A 22,172-nucleotide genomic window follows, 5' to 3' on the forward strand; every position below is an offset into this window, starting at 1 on the left:
AGCATTAATTAACAATTAAGGAAAATTAAACGCCTATTCTTGTCAAATGCGGGCAAATCAGTAAAGTAGTCAGAATATGTTCTAACGATTTGAAGTCCTGGACGTTGCATATCGCTAGTTCATTGCCTTTTAGATTAATAAACTTACAGTTGCTTATAATTATAAATATTAATGATTATAAATATACCTCGAGACACTAGTGTTTAATGCTTTTGCAATCATCAGTACAGAAAATGGTTATTACTGCTTGTCGATTGAATTGGAATCCAGTTACAAAATATATTATTTGATAATATAAATATACCATATGAGACAGTACTATATTTGTATAGTTATGTATTCGACCAAACATTCGATTTCATATTATCATATTAGCAGGCTGTGCCCGGTCGTAAAATACGGTCGTAAAATACGCTTAAATATGATATTTTAATTTGTCCAATTCTCTATATTATTATAGAGTCGTTGTTTTGAAGTAAAAAACAAAGTACTTGGGTGCTATCCGCTGGAATCAAAACCGCAAGCAAAACTAGAGCATTTAAAGCTGGTGACGTAACCACTGTACCAACATGACACGCATATGAACTGATTAAAAATAAACTAAGATGAATGTACAGAATTTATAAAGTGTTTTCAATTTTTACCCATCTTTGGCCCCTTAAAGACTATTTTAACCAACTAATGATTTATAAAATAACGATCCATAAAAAAATATCCAATCATTTGAGGCCCCTAGCGCCCCTCTGTGACTTTTAGTTTCGGGAGTGATAATTTGAAAATATGAAGACAGACATGGTACCTTATATATATATATATATATATATATATATATATATATATATATTAGATAGTACTGAATTCAAAAGTTTTAAAAAATGGCTTGATTGCCATCAGCTGTATTTGAAACCAAAACATTTAGCGCTTCAACTGCCGTTTGAGCTATCCCGGTAGATAGATAAGAAAGCTATAAATTTAAACATTCACAAACAAATAGAAATATCGGCAAGTTGCATTTCTCTACGAGTTATTCCTCCATCCAAACAAAGGTTCTCGTTATAAACCATCCTTGGTGACTGTTAATTTTAGCGTCACGAGACCAGTAGTTTAAGAGTTTAGTGGTTAAATATTTCCACACATACATCTACTGTTTTATTTATATATATAATAAATGATTAGAATGTAAAACGCAACATAATGTTTCTTTATTTACCATTTTTACGCCCTAATTTTTAATTGTATTGTCATTGATATGTTAGCCATTTTGAGGACGAGAGAGAAAACAAATTATATCCGGTTCGTAAACATTAATATATTTACTCTCTAGTGTAAACATCTTTACACTCTTCTTCGTTCCACCTTACGACCCAATACTTTCTTTCCCTTCTCTTTTTTTTTTTTTTTTTTTTTAGCTTTCATTTTAATTTCACAATTTATGATGTTTATTTGCTGTGTCGTCTCTTTTATTGCGGTATATTTAACGACATTGTAAAGCTTATATCCTAATTTCGAAGGGGAATTTTATAGCTAATTTGTTCGGTTATAACGACATACCACATTAAGTGCCCGGTCTTTATGTCACATTAAGCTTCCATGAGGAGCTAATTACGAGGCGCCTTCAGTAAGACTCCATACTCTTTTTGTATGAGTATTTCAAATAGTTGTAGACTCTTGAAAATCCAGTTTATTATTGTTATTTTTTGTTTTTTACACAGTGATCACCACTTATCAAGGCCCGGAAGCCATTCAGGGATAAGGGTTATTGCAAGTACATTACGTTAGTGTGGAGATTTGATGAAGTGTTTACTTAAGGGGGCGGTTCATTAGGAATTTGTTAACATTGGACTTGAAGATATCCAAGTTGTAGTCCGGTGGGAAGCAGGCAGACGGAACAGAGTTCCACAGGCGTGCAGTTCTAAGAAATACATCTGATGAGATGATTGACCAATTTTTATGATTTCAGGTTCAAATGAACAGCCACAGCAGGAATTAGAATACACCCTACTAAAGCCTGATTGTCACAGCTGGAGAATTTCGAAAATGCAATCTGGACATGATAATACTTCTGAAACGTGAGATGCAATAAAATTCTGTTTTAAATTTGGAAAAAAAATGCTACAAAAAAACGTATGAACTGCTTCAGTTTTGCTTTGTTTTGGGGCCATCTTGCTTGAATCGAGCAGCAGTTTTTGAGTGGCATTAGAATTTCAAAAAAGCAGGGTGTCTGTGAGGGATGATGAGGGATGTGGAAGTCAGAACAGCAGAGTTATTTGGCAAAATAAAAATGTCATAGCTAAGGACTGTCGTGTGTCTATAGAGGCAATAAGTGCACAGTTTGATGTTAGTGGGGGACCTGTACACACTCGCGAGGAATCGAAGATGCGGAAGATTTGCTCGAAGTTTGTTCATTGGTACAAAAGTTGCATTACATCCGGAGGAGATTACTTCGAAGGAGATTAGAGTTCCATATGTGTACTATTATTAAAAATGCTCCTACGAAAAACGTTTGGGAACTTGTTGAGGGCACCTCGTATAGAGACAAAATATTAGCATGATGATTCTGAGATTTAAGAATGATTCGTTTTATCGGAACATTTTTTTACATCTTCTCCGGAATTTCCTTCACCCAAACTTTCTTTGTGACTTTCCGTAGGTTTATCAAATTAAATCTCATTTAATTATTCTGAGACTTTTAGATGAGGATTTATAATTCGTATTATATAGATTATTTGGACTACCGTTCTCATCTTGAGTGTTATTTTCACAGCGTTTCAACCGAGGTAATCTCTGAGCTTTTTAAGATGTATCTTCGTAGGGAAAATTGTAAATCTAAGAAAATGGCTTATTATTAAAGTGTCCGCACGTCATGTGGAATTAAGCTGTAAGGAGGAGATAAAGAAAGAATCAACTTTTATAACTAAACGATCTCTCAAAGTGATGCAAAATCACGCGGCTAATGTGCAAAATCTCGTCGCTCGACTACATAAAAGAAGGCCGCCGGGAGAACACGGACAGACGATTACGAGAATCCTTGGAGACAATTGTATGAAAATCCTTGGAGACAATTGTATGAAAATCCTTGGAGACAATTGTATGAAAATCCTTGGAGACAATTGTATGAAAATCCTTGGAGACTGTTGTTGCGTGTTACAGAGTTACTATACTGCCTAAGATGATTGACCAATTTTTATTATTTTATGGTTCAAATGACAAGCTAGAACAGGTATTGACTCTACTAAAACCTGTGTTGGATGCTGGACTAAACAGGACTGAAGTAAAAGATGACGAAATACCAAGGTTTTATTTAAGACGAAAAGAAATTGGAATTTTAGAAAGATCTTTATCATTCCAGTAATAAATGCAATCTGGACATGAGGGACACTTTACAAGAACGATATGCAATAGAATTTTGTTTTAAAATTGGGGAAAAAAATGCAACAGAAACGTATGGAATGCTTCAGACTGCTTTTGGACCATCTTGCATGAATCGAGCATCACTTTTTGGGTGGCATAAGATTCAGGAAAGGCATGGAGTCTGTGAAGGGTGATGTAGGAGGATTAAGTAAATCCAAAAACCAGAGTTGATTAGCCAAATAAAGAATTTCATAGATAAGGACCGTCATGTGTCTATAGACACAATAAGTGCACAGTTTGATGTCGGTTTGCGAACTGCAAACACAATTACTCACAGTGAACTGAACATGCGAAAGATTTCTGGGAAGTTTGTCCCAGGGGTTTTCCATCCTTGTACCAGACTATTTGACCAAAATGGGCATCAAAACAATTTCTCACCCTTCCTATAGTCCATACTTTGTTCCCTGTGACTTTTGGTTATTCCTTAAGCTCAAGGAAAACCTTAAATGCTGTTGGTATGAGACAACTGAGATGAAAGACACGCTCACACGAGAGGAGTTTCATGGGGCCTTCCAGTTGTTGTTGGAATGGTATTACAAGTGTATTGCAGCCGAAGGAGATTACTTCTAAGGGGACTATAGTTTCATGTGTGTACTATCAATAAAAATGCCCACACGAAAAAGTCGAGAAACTTATTGAAGGCACCTCGTAAGTTACAGTCTTCTGGAGACTAAATTTTAAGTTTGACTGGGTACAGTTTCATTTTAGTTTTACATATAAATGCACACTAAAAAAAAACCAGCAAGCTATTGCACACTGAACTTGTACATTTTTCTATTTCTCTCGCCGCTATTAACACAACCTTGTTACTATTTTTGTCTCCCTGTCATGTTTTTGTCACTCTCCACCTCCTTCGATAGCATTTGCAAATAAATTTGCGTTATCGCAACAGCCTCTCGACATTGATTGCTCGCTAGCGGCGGCCATTATGCTTTACTAGAATTTGAGTTGCGCTAGCCTCCCCAAGGTCCCAGTTATCGCAACGGCCGCTTTCCATTGATTTCTCCTTAGCAGCGACTATTGGTCCTCACTTGTGTCTCTAGGTCATTTGAGATTGTTCTCCGCACGCAAGGGTTTTCCTTAATATTTCAGCCGTTTTCATTTTTATCATCCGTTGTATCTTATCAGCCATCCCTCTGATTTCAATCTCTCTCATTCCCTTTTCTATGTTTTTCAGTATTGGTCCTAACGTTCCTACTATTAGTGCTGTTATTATGATTATATTATTGTTGTTGTTGTTATTATTATTATTATTATTATTGCCTCGCATGGAGCTTTCACACAGGTCATCAAAGATCTGATTGGTAACCTGTGGTGTTCCCTGGAAGCTGAGTCACAACAAGTCTCTCCGAACCTCAAGCTCCCCACCTCCTTCAATAGCATTTGCAAATAAATTTGCGTCATCGCAACAGCCTCTCACCATTGATTTCTCGCTGGTAGCGATCATTGGTCTATACTGGAATTTGAGTGGCACTAAGCCTCCCTAAGGTCCCAGTTCTCTTCGGGCTTGTCCAGCGGAGGTCTGGTCAACGCTCTCTCCTCGGTCTTTCCATCCCCCCTGACCCTTCTCGGCTCTTAAACACTTTGTGGGGGGTCAATGGTGATGAGACAATGGGAATGATTATTAGACACCTGCCAGACAAAAAAAGGCTTTTTGACATACATGAAACATAATTCCGAAGTTATGCCATCGATCTTCCAGATTCTCTCTATATCTATTTAAACTTGTTATATTCAGAAATATTACCTTGATTGAATGAAAAGCCCCAAAATGGCTTCGAGATCTTTCTGTTACATCGCTTTCTTTTTTCTTCTTTGTTAGTAAATTTATTTTCCAGGCTCAATCCATCATTTGTGTCGCTCTACTTCATCCATTCATCGTCTTCGCATTTCCCCAACTTCAATGACGTTGCCATGGAAACGACTTTACGTTTCATTTCAGCACTGGAGTTTTGTTCAATGACGTTTTCGTATTTGTGCGTAGTTTGTCGGTGCATATTAATTGTGCATAAATTGCTGTACGTTTCCGTATATAGATTGGTGCACATGCATATATACAAACGTGAGCATAGGTTACAACCATACAAATGAGGAATAAAGCAAAACGGGCAAACAAATAGGAACAAAAAAGGAGTTAACTCATTTATGACTTGAATCAATATTTCGCCTAAAACTGGCTTCATCAAGAATGTTTTTATAAGCTTGCTTTTTTTTCTTTTTTTTTTTTTTTTTTGCTTTATTTCTATGTTTGTAACCTACTCATATCGTTGGATCAGTATTCTCTAAATAGAACTCATATATATATATATATATATATATAGTAATTTATAAAATATATATGGCGATTAAGCTACACTGAATATTCCGCGTTTCATCCACACTAGGACTCTTCAGGCTTATGCGCGAATTCTGTGGTTGTTTGTCGTTTTTATATGCACATTTTCTATTGAGATTTTTGGATACTAGAAAGCTGATTTGCTAACTAAAATCTCAATAGAAGATGCGCATATAAAAACGACAAACAACCACAGAATTCGCGCATAAGACTGAAGAGTCCTAGAGTGGATAAAACTCGGAATATTCAGTGTAGCTTAATCGCCATATATATTTTATAAATTACTAACTAGCTCTACCTACGTATTGAGCACTTTTGAAGTAAATACTTAAATTTTACGCATAAATCTATGCTTTCGTATATTGATTTTATGTGAGTAAATTAAGAAGTTATATATATATATATATATATATATATATTAGTCTTATTTTTGTTATTGTTTCTATTAGCGATAGTATCAGCGTGGGAACGCTGCTGCTGTGTTTAAATTCACTTACTTAAGTGATAGAAAGTTTTGCTTCCTTGCACGCAAATTTTTATTTATATATCTCTATTCTAATCAAGCCGTATCCTTACCTGCTTGTTCACTATATACGTCATATATGATGTCATAGCATATGGTATCGTATATGATGTCGTTATATGTTTATATTGTTTGTTTGTTAAAAAGAACGTCATATAAGTCGTCATCAGGTGAAGTTATAGCAGACGGCGTCATATATGATGATATCGCAGATGTCATACATAACTTATATTGTTTTCCCTGGCAACGCCGGGTATATAAAACTTATATATATATATACATATATATATATATATATATATATATATATATATATAATGGTGAATGAAAAGTATTGAGTTTCAATACAAAAGAAACGAACCAAAATTATGAGGCCTTTTAATTATTATAGCCCATCTCTAAATCTACGCACTTCATCTCTATATAAATAAAATGAACTCATTTTTCTCGTCGAATTTTGACCTTAATAGGATTAAAGATCAAGATATTTCATGCAAATATAATATGCACAAACGGCAGAACAATATCTGAGGTGTGTTATAGGCTTATTATTTCTCAAATTCCTCGATAATCTTAGATTTCTATACTTTTTCTGCTGAGAAGTCACGGCCAAAATCGGTTAAGATCAATGGAAGTGGTAAAATATTTTCTCTCTAATAAATTCCTCCTCCCCCTGCCACCACTTAACACCGTTTGGGGATCGTTCACAAGGAACAGTTGAGAAGAGAACACCGGTTTGGCTTCGTAGTTCTTTCATGTGAAGTTATTTAAAATCACTAAACTAAGCTGCAGTGCTCTGTGGCGTAGTGGTTAGCGTGCTGGACAATTCACATTATATTTTCACGTTCGCGCCGACCTACCGTAGCAACGCCGGGTACCCCCGCTAGTATGTTAATAAGTGCTCTGAATCCTGGTCCTGTAGTTGTTTACAGTTTTGCCGAGTTACTATCTATGTTAATGTTTATAAATAGATGGTAGTCTGAGGGTGCAAAATGTTGGGAGTAGGGTGGTTGGATAAGTAATTGGAATCTGCGGTTATGAACTGTTTTCATCGCGATTATCTCGATGAGGCCGATACTCAATAATTCTATGTTTTCTGGAAAAACGTTAGAGCCTACGAGAACCGTGAATTAGAAGGCACCGTTTTTGTTGACTTCACATATGTCGATGTGAAGCTCAGTACTTTTCATTCACCCTCTCATACATGTGTACGTGTTGGCATGAAATCTAAAAGGCAAAATTTTGTTAATGCAAAATAAACGGTAAATTTGGCCGGTTTCGTCAGATTCGATGAATTTGGCTCCAGAAAAAGTGTTGATTCACTTTTTCTGAAGACGTTGATTGATCCTAACAAAAACCGGACAAATCTCCCGTCCATTTCGTTTTTTTTATTTTCTCGTGTTGAGTTGTTTTCCATTCGATGTTTAATATATTATGATATAACGTTTTTTTATCTATACTCATATATATATATATATATATATATATATATATATATATATATATATATATAATAAATTCCACAGTCAAACAACGTCGTGTGGAATTTATTATATATAATCTCTCACATTCTGGATATATATATATATATATATATATATATATAGCCGTTGCATATTTTGATACTGTGTGTCTATATGTAAAGATTTATACGTGTACACATATAAAAGGATATATTCCCATTAATGCAGACACACAAGTGCACACATTAATACACACACACTCACACATACACACTTACACACTCACACACACACATCCATATATATATATATATATATATATATATATATAGCAAAAATGGTAATTAGTAAAAACCTGAAGTGCTCAATACTATTGCAGAGCAAATATGTTTTACTTTTTTATTACCGTTTTATCTGTTTAGTTACACATGTTTCGGTTACCGAATTGTATTAATGATCCAGCAACTTCATCAGACGTTACAGAATAGGTTATAGGTTTCTGTAAAGTCTGAAGTTACTGGATCGTTAATACGATTCGGTAACCGAAACATGTGCAACTAAGTAGATAAAACGGTAATAAAAAATAATATATATATATACACGCATATATATATATACACGCATATATATATATATATATATATATATATATATATATATATATATGCGTGTATACAGGATCAAAGAAACGTAAAATTATTAATAGACAAAAAAGAATTTTTAAGAAAGCACATAGAATAGACATGTATATGTTTACACTTACATGGTTCAAATGATTAGCGGCAATTCTGTGTCGAACACTAACATATGTGAAAATCCTCTATTTAATCAAATCGTGAAACCAAATCAAATATGCTGACATTTTTCATGTAATACGATTGCAAAACTTAAAAATCGTTTGCGATGATTCATTAAAAACTCATCGTATTTTGCGTGTAAATATGTCTGATATGATATCAATAAAACAAAACAAACTATACTTGACAGAAATATACACTGAATCGGATGACCAGGCCTTTGTGTGCTCCCGCCTAACGATTCATCACTATATTAGTTTTTTTTCTCCCTTTCTCCCTCAAGTCAGGATTGTACCCTAATCGATCATGTCTCTTATAGTATAGATGCAGCACTCTCCTTAGTAACGCCCAAATATATGTGCTGGTGACTTTAATGTCCACCATAAAAAATTGGCTTGGTTTCTCACATTGCGTAAATGTAGTTGGACGCTCTACTTATAGCTCCTCTATAGCCCATTCCCTTACACAGTAATGTTCACAACTCGCCTATCAGATCGTGAACCCCAGCAGGTTTCACTTCTAGACCTATTCTCCACCACAGTAACCGATGATTGTGTAACATATGCTCAAGGTCAACTTGAAAACGCAGACCACCTAGTGGTATCAGTTGACGTTACATTTAAATCCCAACCCCAGGGTGAGGAGTCATTGCTTAAAGTAACATAATACTACAAAAGGCTGACTGAGAAGCCATTAGAGAACACATCAGAAATGCACCATGGACCAATACCTCCACTCTTCCTGCTGAACAGTATGTCAATGAGACAACCGGATGGTGCAAAACGGGGATTAAAGCAGATGTTCTCACACAGAAATACTATAGCAAGCCCCACTCACCCCCATACTTCACTACAGATTGTGTAGTTGCCATTGGACAAAGACAGCATTCATTCCGCTGGTTCCTCCGTCATAAGTCAAATATAAATAGGCAAAAATTCATAGATGCTAGGAATCATTTTAAGAGAAAAATAGCGACAACCAAAAGAAAGCATGCTGAAATAATTAGGGAACGCACAGAATCGCAAAAGATGGGAACTTATTTTTGTAAAATCTATAATAATAATATATATAGAGAGAGAGAGAAAGTTCACTGTTTATAGTAAGTACGGTTGGTATGGAATACAAAATTTCAAACTTAACGGTTTAAAACAAACAAGTGCAAATTCAATGCGATTCATACTTAAAACAAAGGCAAAAAACGGAGATATCATACGCATACATTTATATGCGTATCATTTATAAAAATATGTACAGAACGTGAAAAAGTATTTGCAACGCAGAATATTTTCCGAAAATTACATCGACTTTCACAGCCCTGTTACTTCATCGAACTAGTATCAATTCTACGATTGTAATTCTGTCATGCAACTTCAAAGATGCAATTTACCATCAAAAAACATATATAAAAATGTCATCATCACCGCAGACATTACCATTTCCTTCCTGTCATAATGATTGATTTGTCTCTAAAAAAATAACAATAGTTTCTCGTCATCGAGATTGTAATCGAATGCGCATGCGTGACTATTTTTGTTTTTTATTATACGCGCTTGCCGTGCGTGCCTTGCTGCATATGTATGCGCGTCTCCCTCAATATATATTATATGCTTCTAAAATAAATGTGTTTGTTCATGCCATACATATAATCATTGATGTTGTATATGTTTTATTGTCAATTGTGTGTCATAACTTTCACTATAGTAGCAATTCAAATCAACTGAGCCGTTCTGTTTCGTGCTTATTCGAAATTTGCAATATTTTCGACGCAGTCTTTGCGCCATTATTCAAAGATATTGTCACAATTTAGAAACTTTTTACCCTCTTTCAATATATCTCGTGTCGTTACAAAATTGCTAGTTTTTAGTCATTTTTCACTTGTCTGAATATGATAAATAGTTTTAATATTTTTCGCACATTTTCAGTTTTATTTAGCAAATCTACATTTATATTTTATATCTACGTCTGTTTCTCGACATAAATTATCGTTTCATAGTTTTTATATAATTTATGACTATAAATATTTTCGTCGACTCTTATTGACATAAACTGTAACTTTATTGAAAGTCGATACTGAGTTTTATTTTTTTGCTCGAATATCCTGTAACTTATGTTTTTTCCTTCAGATCAATCTTTATTTTCAAGTAACTTTTTTATTGCGACAGTCAGAAACTGTCTATGTTCACTTTATTTTAAAGTAACTTTTTATTGCGACAGTCAGAAACTGTCTATGTTCACTTTATTTTAAAGTAACTTTTTTATTGCGACAGTCAGAAACTGTCTATGTTCACTTTATTTTAAAGTAACTTTTTTATTGCGACAGTCAGAAACTGTCTATGTTCACTTTATTTTAAAGTAACTTTTTATTGCGACAGTCAGAAACTGTCTATGTTCACTTTATTTTAAAGTAACTTTTTTATTGCGACAGTCAGAAACTGTCTATGTTCACTTTCTGTATTTGTATGATCAGTCGTTGTTTGGAATCAGATAAAACTTAGTCTGAAACTCGAAAAAGTTGAACGCAGTTGTTTGTGTTTGGACGAAGAAAAGATTTTATCAATTTTAACATTTTTTTTTTTCGAAAGCAGCCAGATACACTTATTTTTTTTTTTAGTTATAATTATATATAATGTGTGTGATGCCCTTTTCTCGTCCATGCAACCCTTTCCTACATAAGACATCGCGAGCCTGTCTCTGCTCTATCATAATTTTTATAGCGATTACTCGACTAAACTCTAACCTATGGTCCCTCCCTTGCCAAACTTTCACAAAGAACATTCGACTTGCTATAACCGTTATATATTATTTTCCGCACGTTCTATCTGTGTCTAAATCTAACCGAAGATTCTATAAATAAAGCTTTTTCACAGAAGTGCCTGTCTTTGGAACACTGTTCCGCTGGTATGCTTTCCGGTTGAATACAACATCGTAGCCTTCAAATTTAATGTAAACAAGTTCCTGTTAAGTTCCTGTTGTCTTCATAAATAATTAAATTCTACCCAATTTACACCATAAGTGATTACTACATCAGCACTTTAAATTCATTAACCTTTATCCTCGAGTGGCATTCGGGTCTTGATAAGCAGTGACCCTAAGTAAAAAATACATATATGCATATATATTCATCAAAACATCAGTTGGAGATTCTATACTTTTGCTATTGTGGTCTTTGAACAATCCAACTGCCGTAGCACAGAAAAGAGGATCGTTCAAATCAAATGCGTTGACTGGACGCTTACTGAGGATGAGAGATGATAGGATAACGAAACAACTGTTTTATGGTGAGCTTTCCATAGGACAAAAAGACCGCAGCATAAACTTACGAAAGTTCTAACCTCAAGTTGTTAGATATTGTTGCAAATGACTGGGAAGTTCAAACTGCAGATCGAAATTAATGGAGAAAAATAGAAAGATGCAGAAAATTTGAGGAATAGCGTTTTAAGCATACAGTATTGAAACGTGCCCTTAGAAAGCAGAATGAATCTGCAATTCCTGTCAAATTGCAACAAGAAGTGAAATGCACAATCTGTTGCAGAGTAAACCATTGCAGGTCAAACAATGTTATGCATGACCAACAATTGCATGAGGCTGTGCTGCTTGCCAGATCACACAAGTATTGCTGCATCATCTCTGGTGCCGCATTCACACGCGTTTTGACAAGACTCTCAAAATGCATAATGAAGTTCCACCACAAACAACACCAAATACTGGCAAGTTCTGTTGTCAATTTTATGAACAATTTGGCAAGAGTGTAGCTGTTTTGAAAAACCATCTACGTGCACATGGACCCTCTACATCAATCTGAAGAGATAGCAAGTTTCTGTCAAGAAGTAGCAATCATCATATATATATATATATATATATATATATATATATATATATATATATATATTAGTCGATCCTGTTTCTTTTTACATTATAGTCGATCTTTTTTTATAAGGTTAAAAAAAATGCCCCACTTCGCTTTTAAACTATTACAATTCTGTTGTACTTCGAATTATATATATATATATATATATATATATATATATATATAAGTAGGTTGTAGTTTGCTTGAAGCATTGTTGAAGAAAATTAGAAGGTAAAATTAAAAGCTAAGAACAATGCGAGATTTTTTTTTATTTTTTTTTATATAGAGTAAAATTAAATGCAAACAAAAGAAATAAAGTTCTTTTTTTTTGTTGTTTGTTTTTTCTTTTTCACACAAATTTTAACTCTAAACAACAGTAATTTTTTTTTCTGTTGTATTCAATGGTGATATAAATCTCAATATATTTCAGACTTATTAGTCCATTTTCAAGAGAAGACAGCGGAAGAGTGTTCAAAATTGGAAAAGTAGCCGCAGAGTTTGCCACGTGATACCGCGAAATATAGAACAAAAAATGACGTTAGGAGAACGTTAAAATAAATCAGTTGATGTTTGAAATACTTGTTGCGTTTGTGAATCAAGGGAGATGACTATTCAAGCAAGGTTTTTTTTTTTTTTTAAATTATTGTTTTTCTTATGTTTTAAACTTATATTATAAAAGCGGAGCTCAATTCCAGTCTATTGTTTAGTGTGGGAGTATTTTTTGAAATAATTAAAGATTCGAGGATACGAAGTTGACCTACGTTTCTTGAAGAAGCAAGAATGTTGATGTGAAAATCTGGTTCTGAATTAATGCAAGTGCGAATATGTTTATAGAACGACGAAGCAGTAGTGTTTAAGTGCTCTTTAATGCGGTGATGAAGCAATCTGGTAGTGCTTTCGATGTAAGATGCACTGCATTTAGCGCATTGTAGGTCGTAAACAACGTGGTTCTTAAAGCATAAACCTGTGTGTGATATTGGGCAATTAGAGAGTGAACAAGGGGAAGGTGTATGCGATGGATGTTTTCGGTTGAGCTGTTGTCTTAAAGTAGATCCAGTGTGGATGAGTTGAATGTTGAGCCCCTCGCTGCGGATGGCTTTTCGGATTGAAGATGAGATTTTGTCATTGAGGAAGGGTAGTTTTAGAAAACAATTGTTAGAGAAGGGTCGGGTGTTGCGTTTTTTCTTTTTAAGTGAGGATAGGATCGTATTAGGGTAGCCGTTTAGTGAGAGGGTCTGTAGGAAATTGTTAGTGTGTGTATGTTTGTCGGAGATGTTAGTGCATTTGTCTTGTATGCGTGAGATTTCGGCATGTGCGTAGTTTAGTTTGTCCTTGAGAGGTAGCGCAGATTTGAAATGTACGAAGAGGCGTTTGCTGGCGGGTTTTCTGTAGAATTCAGTGCATATGGCACCATTTTTTTTTATTTGTATTTTAAAATCAAGTAGAGAAAGGGATTCCGAAGAGTCTGGGTGTTCTATAGTAAATTTTAAGTTTGGGTCGGCGTTATTGAATTTGTGGAAAATGTTAATAGCTTCTTCGCGGGAGTATGTGATAATTAAAATGTCATCGATATATCTAGTAAAAAGGAGATAAGAATAGCAGGTACTAAGGGTGTGTCTTTCGACATTTTTTGTTCTATATTTCGCGGTATCACGTGGCAAACTCTGCGGCTACTTTTCCAATTTTGAACACTCTTCCGCAGTCTTCTCTTGAAAATGGACTAATAAGTCTGAAATATATTGAGATTTATATCACCATTGAATACAACAGAAAAAAAAAATTACTGTTGTTTAGAGTTAAAATTTGTGTGAAAAAGAAAAAACAAACAACAAAAAAAAGAACTTTATTTCTTTTGTTTGCATTTAATTTTACTCTATATAAAAAAAATAAAAAAAAATCTCGCATTGTTCTTGGCTTTTAATTTTACCTTATAATATATATATATATATATATATATATATATATATATATATATATATATATATATATATATATATATTCAAGCAGACATTATTAAATACAACGGAGATACTTTGATTTATGATTCTTTCTTTCTTTTTTTTTTGTTTATTTCGATTTTCTATATAATCTTGTTTATATCAAAATCGAAAATATTAATGAATACTTCATGATTGTCACAGGCGCTTTCGATTTGACTGCGAATCATCTTCAGGTAGAATTCATGCAGTTGATGAGGTGAGAGTGTATAGGAGCGAAGATTGAAAATAAAAAAGTGAAAAGTAAAATACGCAATAAATTTTATCGAGTGATGGGAGGTCAAAAGTATATAAAAAGTCGATTAAAAATCGGTTAAAAATCTGAGTTTTGGAATAAACGAATCCATTGGTCAATATTAGCAAAGTGCGTCGTTGATCCATGGATTCGTCAATACAGTTTGTGTATTTTACTTTCTATTTTCGCTTAAATTAACTTTCACCTCATCAACTCCATGAATTCCACCTGAAGATGACTTGCAGTCGAATCGAAAGCGTTCATGATAACTATGGAACTTACACACGTACACACACACACACACACACACACACACACATCCACTACTGTTTCGCTGTATCACAGCTCATCAGTGTGGCTAGACAGGCAACTACCTCAAGTCAGAATCGAAACCCGACCGCCTAAATGACAATTAGGGATTCTCACCATTCTGCTGTTGTTGTGCGGGTAGTGAATTAACAATGTTTGATAATACATATGTGTTTGATCATTTTTCCTTTGGTTCTAGCTTTACGGGGATGAGTTGGTTTCCATAGCAGCGACAGAACAGTGAAAATTCCTGTAACTACGTTTTTTTTTTTTTTTTTGTTATTTTAAATTTCACAAGTTGTTTTTACTTTTGAAAAGAATTCATATTAAAACACATTATAATAAGTGAATTAGACATCTGTTTGCTTGAATCCTGTCTACGTACTTAACACCAACAAAATATTGGTAAGTATTCAACAGAACAACAATGTATTTTGGAAATCTATTAAAGTGCTGCCAGTTTTTTTTTTTTTTTTTTTTTTTTTTTTTACAATTATTCTCACCATTGTAATCCGTTGATTTTTTTTCTTTTACAATTATTCTTACCACTGTAAACCATTGATTTTTTTTTTTTACGCTAATCATGATTGTAAACTTTTTTTTACAAAAATTCTAGTTAAGAATGGTTGGATTTAATTAATGGTTTTTGCCCATTAAAAATGGACAATAGTTATAGCCCGTTGACTTAGAATGAGAGCTTTACGTAAAAATAATGGTTGAATATGGTTAAATTTGTGATCATTTTTATATTATATACTAATCTCTATCAAACTCTACTGATCCCTAACTGTGTCTCGAACAGATACTACAATACTTAGTTCACTTCACCTTATTATAATAAAAGGTCCATACAAAAATTCAGACAGATCAGTCCAGAAGTTTTCGAAAAAAAAAGTGTAACGGACAGATAGACAGATTAAGAGGTATATAATATATATTAGTTGACTGCCGGCGTTGCCCGGTCGTACAATACAATTAAACTTAAATTGAAGAATCTTTACAACGGAATATTTTACGTTACGCCGGCCGGTGTAACGTAGAATATTCCCCTGTAAAATTTATGTTTTATCTATAAAATAAAAAGACTAATTTTTTAAGATAGGATTTTTTCCAATTTTTTATACTTATCAGATGAATTTCTGTACAGCACATATCTAAGAACACTGCCATGCATATAAATTAGCTTTGTGTGAAATTTGCAAAAGATAGGCTCAGCCGTTTCGGAACCTATGAGGAAAGAACTCACACACACAAAGTAACTTTTATATAATGAAATCAAAAGGCACTTGATAAAACAGGATTGTCAATATCAATGATGCAGAATATTATGAGAGGATTGAAACTGTTGAATGGAATCAAGAGAATTGGATTATGACAACAAGTTATGTGAAAAGAACCTGGAATCTTTCTTTTGTTGTCATTCATGCAGATTAATAAAGAAATGCTCTTTTAACATCGTCAGTTTTCGTCTCGTGTATATGAATCCCAATCTCTTGAAATATGCTGCGTTTTCATTTGAAAATATTTTCTCACAAGAGTGAAAATTGTGTCCAATAACTTACAACAAATACTAAATATATTTACTGATTGTGTCATATTCCTAATTCCCATAATTATATTTTCTAAAAAGGAACCATTTTTGTGTTTACGGCGACGCAATTTTCTACAATACAATTTTCATCTTGATAATGATGCTTCAAGTTAATAAATGATAATCCGTTTTTGAAAACGTCTTTTTATATTGTTTTTTTTTTTTCGTTGCCGTTCGGTCGTTACGACAATTACCGGATTTTACCGAACCGGTATAGTCCATTATGAGGATTGTTCTGTTAAATGGCCTTTGTTTTTTTTTTTAGTATTAAGAATAACGAAGCAATACTCTGTTCTTATCCCATTTGGGAATATCTGGCGCTGTACGTCACACCTAACCTTATCGCCAGTCCGTAGTGCCTAGCGTGTCTACTATGGCATAACTCCTGAATAGCAGACGTACATGAGTTAGGGATTCCTGTTCAAAGACTGATCGGAAACCATGATAGCGGCATTAAAATATCCACTTAAAGTAACCGTTTACACTAAGTTCCTAAAATGTTTTTTTCCCCATCTCTCTGTCAATTCAACTGAACAATAAAATGTTTTAAATTTATTTCTGTTTTTCAACTTCCCGTTGGCCGATGTACCTTTCTGCTTTCTTCGTGTATATCACTTGTTTAAGATATACAATCGGATATTTTTTAAAAATATTTTATTTGATATATACAAAAGAATATCTTAACTTACCCCGGGCATAAAGGTCTACGGGATAATAACGTTGAAACATTGGTTCTTGTAGGATCACCGACGTTAAGCAATGTTGGATCAATTAATGATGGTCAATTAATGATGGTCAATTAACGTGTCAATCACAACAAAACTCAGGGGCATTTCAAAGAGGAATTACCGATTTTGCGCAGCAATTTATAGTTCATAACTTCGGTTCAGACAATGAATACCCCGTGTAAACGTAGCTGCGCGTGTAGTTGTGAAACAAGGCGAGCAATCACCAACCACACCTTTACTGATTCGGCTCGAGATAAGCAAAGAGCATATACGGTCTCTGGTATTCCCAAATGGTCATCCATTTCGCATTGAACAAATATAACGTCGCTTAACTTTAGTGATTTGAAATGAACCGGTGTATCAACTTTGTGATACAAGGAATAATATGGACAAACAAAAAGGTAATGTATGATCTGGAAATAAACTTAATATTTGATGTACTACTGAGGTATTCTGAATGACATAATACCGCACAAAAACGCATATCGCTTTCCTATGAAAAATGTGGCATTCTGGTATATTTCTTGAGACATTTGATTCTTGCATTACTTATCGTGTTTTCTAGTCGGTGATAGATGATTCGGCGTTTCCGACGAAACAACTTTCAGCAGATATTATGTGTTATAATATGTAATATTGTGCATTATTTATTATTTATTAATATTTTATATGTAAATAAGTGGAACGATGTAAACAATTCTTACTTTTATTTAAAAAATGTGTAATATTTATTTCTGGTAATTATGTTAACTTTCTTTTTATGTGAAACATTCTTAAAAGTAAATAAACATTATTTTTACAGAAAAGTTTCATTCGAACGCCAAACTACTTATAATAATAATACAAATACAACTACTACTACTACTAATAATAATGATAATAATTTGCGGGGCCTGTTGAAATTCCACAGCGGACTCTTTCATATGTAATATATTGATGTTGGCATTCTGTGAATGTTTACAGTAAATGGAGACGCCCTGATATTATTGTAGCTCTTTTTTTAAACTGAAAATGTATTTCTCTAAGCTAAAAGGGACGCCCGGCGTAGCCCGGTCGTAAAATACGTTTAATTTATGCAGATTTCGTATATATTATTATAGTCGTTTGTTTATCGATTCTTATATATAATAAAGTAGTGATTTCAAAAAATAAAAAAAAATATATCACTTGGGTGCATGTGCTTGAATCGAAACTGAAACCAAGACTTATGAAGCAAAGAAATATATATATATATATATATATATATATATATATATATATAACTTGAGTGACATCAGCTATAATCGAAACCGAAACTAAAACTTATGAAGAATTCTTTGTAAAATTATTTATTACAAGAAATGGAAAGTCATAACAATTAAAAGAAAGTCACTTGGAATGAAAAAAAAAAAGATGTAAGCGTGACACAAAAAATAACACGCTATCGTAATTATATATAGATTCGTCTAAGAATGTGATAAATTTCTTCAGTTAAAATGTCTATTGGAAGATTTTTCGTCGGGGTCACCAAATCAGCTGCCACCGTCTAAAAATCAGGGAAAATAATGCAAGAATGGAATGTCTCGAGAAATATGCCGGAATGCCAACAATTTTTGTTTTAATTTTCTAAAATATCGATTTTTTTCTCAAATATTTTTTACATTTTTATGTCGACTGTTGTAAGGAATCTCCTCTTGCAGCGTGACTATAAATAACTCCACCGTCTACTTTGTTTTTTCGTGCTGCTCATGGCTGACAATGTCCCGTTTGTTTCAGACAGAAACCGCGTTGATGTACGATGCGGTCCTGCTGTTTGCTACGGCTCTGCAGGATTTGGCAAAGGCCCAAGATGTGGACACTAGTGAGCTGAACTGTGCCAAACCGAATACTTGGAAGTATGGGACGAGTCTCATCAACTATATGAGAAACGTAAGTATCAGTTTTCTATGTTCTATTACTTGTTTGGCATTCAATAATTTCCTCTTATTCTTTTCTTCAGGGGCAAATGATTTAATGATGAAATAATGCTTCGCGATTTTGACAGGAAAACTGTTAATTGCATCAGAAAGATTTCTATTTTCGGCTATGAAGTTTTCAAGTTGAATAAAATGCACTAAAATAAGGTCATAATTGTCAATTGTCTGTATACTCCAAGTAATACAACGAAATAAGTGTATATAAATGATTCGCCCGTGAACATGTAAATAGTTTTCGCGTGAAATGCTGTGATATTAACCATTAATGATCTGGTTGAACTAATTCATTCAGTCGTACATAAATGAATATGACAGCATAAATAAAGTAGGAATTGATTCAAACACAGCTTGCACGTATTAGTTCAGTATATTTCAATACAAAAATACTTTTCTCCGGTTGAAGACAATCATAGTATCATTAACCTTTTGAATCAACTAAAACTAAATACTTTTTTAATCATCTACATCATAATTAAGGTCATAAAGGGTTAATAGATAAAATATTTTATATATAATGACTCTACAGAATGTATATCTAACCAAATCCATAGTTTTATAGATATTGTGCTGGTCATTGTCCCCTATTTCATTGGCTATTATACCCCTTAAATAAAATTTAATCCAATTACAATGAATAACAGTCCAGAAATACAGGATATTTTTTGTCATTTTTATTTATACACAGTGACATGAATAATCCATTTATGGCCGCCTTTTTGTCAAATTAGAGTTGGTTTTTTTTTTCAAATTTGTCATGTTCGAGTTCAAAATTATAGTGAAGATCAAGAGTAAGCGGAGTAACTGCGAGGAAAAAATGGAGCCCTACCTTATACTTTAGTGTAGAAGTAAATGAAAAGGGGAGACTTCGGGTTGCCTTCGACTATGGTCGACCACTTTTACTTTTAAAATAGTTTTAGTAATTTTCCTATCTCTAAGATCTTAAGTCTGACAAGTCTACTTGTGTGTATGTTTGCTTATTATAACATAATGCTTCTTATTGCCGTTTCAGTCCAAACAAGGGACAGGGCCACTTTGTCGTGAGGGGCTACTATTTGGAACCAGATTTGTAGAAATACTATTTCACTTAAATTTATGCATATTAGTATAGTCAGGGAAGCAGGAGATTGGGAGGAAATTCCAAAGTGCAGCAGTCCGAAGGAAAAATCTGTTCGAGTAAAAAAGATTTACGGCATCTAGGGATTTCTACAGTGTAGGGTGTGATTTTGCTGCTTGTCAGGTTTGTCGGGAGTATTAGCGTCAAGGGTGTATTAGTGTTCGGAGTTCATCAGTGCACTTGCTATTGAAATACTTGTAAAACAGATACAAGGATGCCACGTTTCGACAATGGGTTGGTTGGTTGGTTGTTTTTGTTTTTGTTTTACGGCATATCAACCCTTTTCAGGTTATTTAATGCCGAATCCAAAGATTTTGAAGAAAAATTTTTTGATAGAATGTATTTGTTATTTTCAAGTCGATTTCTATTAAATCCATAGTTGGGACCCTAACAGATACTACCACTCCGGGTCAGAATGGACCTGGGAGCAATGGCAATTAAAGGGTGGCTCCACACTCCCGAAAGCCCACAAGTTGGGGTCTCACTACTGGATATAGTTTAAGGTCATATCCAGGACTTCGACGATGGGACAGTGGTTGGAGTTTAGTTGATCGTTCAGGGCCGATTAGGTTGGCGACTTTTTTAACCCTTCTAGAAGCGAAAGACATGTGGTAGATGCACCAGCTCAGATGTGACAACGATACTCCATGCATGGGCGAACCGTGGCCTTATAGAGATACAGATACTCTCAGATGTAAGTAGCCTTTTAGCACAGTAGAGAGAACCCACCTTCTTCACAGCAGTGTTGGCAATTGCCTAAATGTATTTGTTCCGATTCATTGTCTGTGAATGTTAAGCCTATGAGCTTGAGAGAAGTATTTTAGGCAGTATATCATTAACTATGGCAATCAGTGGTTGAGAATGTTTCTTGTAATTATTAAAGGAAATAAGCTTAGTCTTGGCAGACTGGAAGACTTGATCTAGAGTTTTAGCAATTTCCTTAGGTATGCGTTCATTTGTTTTACCCTCGTGTTTGTTATAGAGCGTGGTATCATCTGCAAATATCCCAATCCCTGAGAAAATTTTATCATTTATGAATATCAGAACTAATAAATGTCTAAGGATTTATCTAATAACTCGAGAATTATCTCCCTTTGTTGAAGATCTCTTATTTCAGTTTTGCTCTTATTTAATTTTTTTTTATATTCTGTTTTGGATCTTGTCTACCGGCTTGCTATTGTGAACCCTAACGAGTGGCTCCCTCGTCAGATCGCCGACTCCCAACGTCGTGTACCGTGGATTTTTCGTTCGTGGCCGGGTCGTCATTTTCTCGCTGGCGACTGTCGGTGGGGACACACGCGTGGTTTCACAAAAGTACAAATATGAACAAAGAAAGGAAAAACACAAATGCCAATGTTCACATATAAATTGACTGTTGGACTTGTGTGCGCGCGTGTGTGTGCGTGTGTGTGTGTGTGTGTGTGTGTGTGTTCTCCCCGTCCTATTGATGTTACATTCGTCTATCTCTGTTTCACAGTCAACTCTAAAAATTGCTCACGACTCTATTTCACAGTCAACTCTATAACTGTTCAACTGTAATCGTTATCAACTCCCAACCGTCGTCTACCGCATCTAGATCTCAACTGTTTCCTCTGTCTTCGTCTCTCAGGTCGCCTACCCCACCCTGGCTACCGGAAGCTGCCCTTCCTTGTTTTATCAGTAGGTGTCTATTGTTATTGTTTGCTATTTCCTATCTATCGTTGATTGTAGGATATTTCCGATTTCTTTGTTTATTCTAAGCTATTTCCTCTTTCTTTGTCTATCCCTCCTCTCAGCACTTAGTGGCTCAAATCCACCCCAGAGCCACTTTATAGTATCACACTATGAAAAGAGTTTAACAGCGAGACTCTCTTTTTTCTTTTTTTTT

At 34.3% G+C, this 22,172-nt stretch overlaps 1 protein-coding gene across 2 annotated transcripts in view; it reads left to right on the plus strand.

Annotated features, from left to right (window-relative positions):
* Positions 1–22,172, plus strand: part of LOC145249442 (glutamate receptor ionotropic, kainate 2-like) — a 1,370,511-nt gene that overhangs the window by 1,064,537 nt on the left and 283,802 nt on the right. For both annotated transcript variants that reach the window (XM_080110999.1, XM_080111000.1), the window contains one exon: positions 18,992–19,144. In XM_080110999.1, coding sequence (XP_079967125.1) covers positions 18,992–19,144 — 153 coding nt within the window. The remainder of the gene's footprint in view (positions 1–18,991; positions 19,145–22,172) is intronic.

The sequence above is a fragment of the Euprymna scolopes genome, chromosome 28 (genome assembly GCF_053919585.1).
Source record: "Euprymna scolopes isolate OS-2025 chromosome 28, ASM5391958v1, whole genome shotgun sequence".
Classification (NCBI taxonomy): Eukaryota; Metazoa; Mollusca; class Cephalopoda; order Sepiida; family Sepiolidae; genus Euprymna; species Euprymna scolopes.